The sequence below is a fragment of the Glandiceps talaboti genome, chromosome 21 (assembly GCF_964340395.1).
Source record: "Glandiceps talaboti chromosome 21, keGlaTala1.1, whole genome shotgun sequence".
NCBI classification, from domain to species: domain Eukaryota; kingdom Metazoa; phylum Hemichordata; class Enteropneusta; family Spengelidae; genus Glandiceps; species Glandiceps talaboti.
In genome coordinates this window covers 1,971,717-1,977,716 of record NC_135569.1, presented here as the reverse complement: position 1 = coordinate 1,977,716, position 6,000 = coordinate 1,971,717, and the positions used below count along the sequence as shown (strand labels likewise).

The 6,000-nt window shown below is 34.3% G+C and overlaps 1 protein-coding gene across 3 annotated transcripts in view; it reads right to left on the bottom strand.

Annotated features, from left to right (window-relative positions):
- Window positions 1–252: 252 nt before the first annotated feature.
- The window catches only part of LOC144451178 (segment polarity protein dishevelled homolog DVL-3-like), a 99,974-nt gene continuing 94,226 nt past the window's right edge, over window positions 253–6,000 (bottom strand). For all 3 annotated transcript variants that reach the window (XM_078141975.1, XM_078141976.1, XM_078141977.1), the window contains one exon: window positions 253–4,410. In XM_078141975.1, coding sequence (XP_077998101.1) covers window positions 4,166–4,410 — 245 coding nt within the window. In that variant the 3' untranslated portion in view covers window positions 253–4,165. The remainder of the gene's footprint in view (window positions 4,411–6,000) is intronic.

Here is a 6,000-nt window from a genome sequence, read left to right as displayed (position 1 = left end):
CCATGTAGTGCATCGATCCATCGATCATATAGGGCTAACCATTTGTTGTCGTGTTTGGCGAAAAGGTTAGCCCTATGTGGTCAATGAGGCCGCAAGTACATGGATACTGGGATACCAGTATACGAGTACAATTATGCAGTAGATATCGGTACATACAAAACAACCCAAGTTTTAGATATTTATGCGAAGCTCCGAGGACTGTGAGAGAGTCTAGGGTAATAAATGAACACATACAAGAATTGTATATTCTGTGTTACATCTTTTATTGTACAACAAATTGTTTCACAGCTCTCTAAGTTTTTAAAAACACAGAGAAATAACTGGTGATTTCATACCATTCGGCCCTCTTTTTTGAAACTTTGACCATTTGCAAAAACCAAAAAAAAAGAAAAAGAAAAAAAAAAAGAACGAGGACAGGAAATCTTCATTTTTATAGTTACGAATAAAATACTGTCAGGTCTCCTTTGCTATTATAAGCTTTACAAAAAATTTCTTAAAATAAAACTTTTGAAAGATGTAAGCTGAGATTGAGTAACATGCATAATTACAATGTTGTGGCTAGATTAATGAGCCCAAGTTTAGGTATGAAAAAACAACAACACAATTTACAAATGAAAGGCCGCATAGAATCAATCTGTAGTTGGATATCAGAGTGTGGGAGATAAATAAAACTATTTTCAAACAACAAGTGATTGACTGAGTAAGCGTTAAGAGAACCTGACAGTTTTGGAGAGTTTTTTTAATCTAATGTGGAGCCATTCTATCCTTGATATGTATGTCACATGATCAGTGCATGATTAAGGAGTGATAGGCACATGACCACATATCTATCACAAAGTATGTATCACATGGTCAGTACATGGTTAGAGAGTGATTGTGGAGTGATCGCAAACCTACCATATTATCCGTCACATCATATGATCAGTGCATGTCTTAGATTTGTGATCACAATACATGCCACATGATTAGCACATGATTGGGGTGTGATAGACATGTGATCATACCGCCATCACAATACATATCACATGATTAGCACATGATTGGGGTGTGATGGCCATGTGACCACATATCTATCACATGGTCACAGCCATCACACCATGTATATTACAAGATCAATGCATGAGTAACGCATGGCAGACATGTGATTACACCATGACTATCAAGTACATTCCATGTGAATATCACATGAACACAAAATGGTGTCTATATATCTGTACAACTGCAATTCATTCCATGGGGCCTTGTACTGACATAAAAAGGACACAGAATAAGGTAAGTTTACAAGACCAATGAACTCTACAAATACAGATGAAATGTTTATAATAAATGACATTTCATATTTTACCAATGTCAAAAAACGCTCGGTAGCAAGGAGGAAATATAGTCATGGAGGACACATATACACACACTTTTGTATTTTTTACTCTTTCTACACAAGAATAACATCTATAAATTTCTGTCATACGTGTGCTGAGACCTGGCCCAGAACACATGCAAATATACACCAGTCTATCGCCAAAATTACATGATTAATCTGTTGGGGTTTTGTCACCATAGAATTTCATATCACTATTTAATGTGCTGTTTTTGCTGTCTCTTTTTCATCCAGGGAACACACACGTTTACAGACAGCTGCTTTGTCTGCATTAGTCAACGAAAGCTTCAAGCTCTCAAGCTTTTTTTTTGTCTGTAGAATTTCAGAAAATACAGGTTTTTTTTGTTATTAATAGTACAATAAATACTTGGACACAAGTCTCTACAGACTTCTGTTCTACAACTGAATGGATAACATGGATTACTTTTACAAAAAAACTAAAAGGATACATTAAAGTTACGTTAATATACAGCCAGCTTTCTCAATTCCATATATTACCACAAATACATAACAAGACCTACTATGTGTCTGACTGCGATACATTTTTTATTATTAAAATATACAAATTTGTATACCCCTGTCAGCTTAGCGTAGTCTTGATCTTTGCAAATTTTTCTTTTCATTCTTTTTTTGTTACTAAATTTGCCGCTGTAAAATATTTTAGCAAAATGCAGAAAATTGTTGCCTAAAAAAAACAGGTGTACAACAAGTCTTCGAAATGTTCCAGGATCATAGATGTTCAAATATTTTGCAATTTTTTCTCATCAAATGCAGAAAATTGTTGGCTTATAAAGACAGCTGTACGACAAGTATATTCCACATCACAGATGTTTGCACATTTTTTCAAATGCAACTTATTTTACAAACAGTTTGCTGTCTTGCTATGAATTCTGCACATTAATTATCATTTCTGTATATACCAGGCCCTCACTCATGTCACTGTCATTTCAATCTCAGTACTCTGCGATTTCAAATGCTGGATGCTAGAGTAAATTTCACAAGACTGCGATAAATCTCAAGAAACAACCTCTGAAAACTCACTTTATGTCTTTACTCTGTTGTAGTGGAAACTACAGACTGTATATTGTACATGACATACTATCATTAAATTTCATTTACAACTAAAACATGGTGAAGGAACAAGTGTATTGGGGTGTAATTTCTTCATTGTGATGTTTACATATTTCAACAACTTACGGATACATGCACAATAAACAATTAATCTTCAATACTGTTTTGCTGAAGTTCCTCACATAAAGATGTCCCCAGAAGTGAATTTTATTAGCTATTCTGAGCAAAAGGGCAAAATATGTTCAGACCGAATAAAATCCAAAATGGCTGCTGTCTGTATGTTCGGTACACTTGACTCAAAATCCAAAATGGCCAATCGTTGATGTTTAATTGTTTGGTAGATGTTTGTGCCACAATGTTAAATACAATATGGCTGCTCATGGATCAAGAATGATAAAATCCCTCTCATTCATCACATCTTGTAAATGGTAAAATATTAGGTGGATATCATATCAAGCTGTTGTTTTTGCTGCAGAATGTAACAAACAGATTTAGCAAACAGCTTTCACAAAATAAGAGACAATATTTCAGTCGTTAAGGCAACAACATGAATGAATGAATGTGGAACCTGGTATTTCCATGGACATGATTGGAAGTTGTGTACGAAGGGGTTGGCACCAAGCCTTACAATTCTATTTTTTTTAATTTTCATGAGTTTACATAAATACTCAAATTCATATTAAGTGGTAGAATAAATTCCTCACAAGAAGGAAATTGAATATACAGACAATAGCTGGCAAAAAAATGAGTAACGTAAGATTTGTTTTCTCTCAAGTACCAAACTCTCCCATAAGTATTTCTTTCAAAAGCCTATGTACATATACTAAATGATAGCTATAATTCAGAAATTGTAACCATGGCAACACAAAGCGTCATATGGCATTTGGCACTGCTTTGTCTATTTGCTTGACTGCTAGCTTGGAAGCCCTTGTGGCTAGACTTTTTGTTTAAATGATTGAACGGAAACAAAAACATGGCATGGGTATTTCTCAGTTTGCGATTTAGTAATATTTCATATACAGGCGATGCAAAGAGTAAAATATTTTTGTTTATAAATTCAACATTTCAGTTATGAGACCTTGGGTTGAGGGGGAGGGGTGCAGATAAACACATCAACTGGGTTGAGGGGGAGGGGTGCAGATAAACACATCAACTGGGTTGAGGGGGAGGGGTGCAGATAAACACATCAACTGTTACAATACTAAGAACAGTTACAAGGAACAACATTACGGTAAGTGTGTACACACATTGCGCACACATTACTGTTTCTAATACTTCCCAGGTGCCAGTGCTGCAGTGAAATTTGGCAAACAAGTTGCATAGTTCTTGTGTAGGTCTTTCCTCAAAACTGTAAGCACTTCTTTGCCAATCAACTAAACATCAAACTACATATACTCTACGATAACAAAAAAACACTGGCTGTTGATTTCATCTGGTGGTATCTGGTAAATGTGATCCCTCTGTTGTCTTCTTGCAGTTGCTATGATCCTATATGTGGTATTCCTTGCATAAATTAATCTGCTGGTCCCACACACATATAGATAGAAGTTTGTACACTAACCCACTGACAGGAGATAAGGACTAAAAGTAGTCTCGTTTTTTTTTGTTTTTTTTGAACATGCAAAGATTGTTTTTCAAACTACTAAGCTGGTGCTAATGCCTTGCTGGCACTCAGACAATATGTACTCATCAAAAGTCCATCAGTATAATAAACAACATTCACATAACGTCCACAAAGAATTCACACGGATTTCCCATTGCCATGCGGAAAGACTGCCGACTGCCTCCCATGTCCTCTGGCACTTGGCCAAGAGCTCGTGGAGGAGGAAGAGGAAGTTCATCGCGACTAGCAGTTCGACTGCGTACAAGGGGGACTTCACATTCACTACTGCTTCCTGCCCCTGAGCTGCCTTTGCGACTACTTCGTCGTTCTTTTTCTTGACTATGATTTGAGCCGCTGCTCCCTGTGGATCGATAATGAGAAAAGGTCAAAGGTTAAAAACAAGGTCAAAGGTCACTGATATCACGACATCACAAATACGCAAATAAGCATTCAAAAGATACATTCCAGCAAAGGAGTATCTTGATGAAATGTTTGCCAAAAGTATACTATTACATTCATCACACAGCATACAGAAAGTCCCACAATTCTCTCTGATTTGTATCCATAATGCATTGCGCCCTGAATACAAGAAAATGTCACCAGCGCACAGGGTTTTAGTAAAAAAAAGTTTTGACAATTCTCAAACATAGAAATACAAGATTTTCATTTGTTCAGCTAACAATGTTTTTTTGGTGGGAGATAGAAGGTAAAAAGTTTATACAAATTTTTCAATCGACTTCTTGAAAGCCATGCAGAATATTAGCAAGGAAACTAATAAAATTAACAAATACTAAATACTTTATTGATTTTTTAAAAAAATGGGAAATGATATAAATTGCAAACAGTACACCAAAAAAACAATGATACAAATTACTATGAACACAGATTACAACACCAAAAATCCTAACAAGAACGAACAACGCTTATGGTCGCACCTGTTATGACTCCAAAAGGGATATTGATTTTTCTGAGTGGGTATAACAAAAGAAATTTACATGTTAAAACTCTTATACAGAGTCATTACCCATGTCAGTGATGCTATTTACAGCAAGTGTTATATACAGTTCTTTGTATTTTTTTGTAACCTTTTTGCAACTTTCTTTTCATAGGTGTAATTTTGTTATATAATATTCAAATTTTTGTTTTACTTTTTGCTGAATTTGCAATTTTTCTTTTCAATTTGGAGAGGTGTACTTTTGTTCAAATTTTGTTGGTAAGTTTTGCAAATTTTACAACTTTTTTCAATTTGGAGGTGTACTTTTCTTGTGTATTGTTCAAATTTTGTTTCTACATTTTGCAAAATTAGGACTTTATGCAAAATTTGCAACATTTTTTTTTTCAATTTGTAGGTGTAGTTTATTGGATAATTTAAAAAGTACTTTTTGCTAAACTTGCAACTTTCTTTACAATTCAGAGGTGCACTTTTGTTATATACACGATTCACATAATTTGATAATAAAAATTGGCTAAATTTGCAATTTTTTAGTAAATTTGTAGGCGTACTTTGTTTAATAGTATTCAAATTTTCTGTGATAAATATGTTTAGAAACATGGAAGTTATAAAATAAGGCGTAACCAAGGATACAAATCAGATAAATTTGTGGGTAATTAATATCTTACTGAAAATATTATCAAACGCCACTCCAAACAATATCGGTTAGAATATGTTTGTCAAAGACAAGAGTAAATAATCTCATTTGACATATTTTTTGATATTTGGCTGCAAATCAAAATAAGCAATGTTGAGTTACAGTGTCTCTAAATCTTGCTACAGTTATTAAAAGTAATATTTAGATATGTTATGATATTTGGCTGAAAAATCAAAGTATGAAACAGTAAAGGTATACACTGAGACACTATTTAGAAATCTTTCTACAAATCTTGGATCTTCCAAACTACATGAAGGTACTTGAAGATTATCTGAAGGTCAAAGGTCAATCTCAAAGAGTTT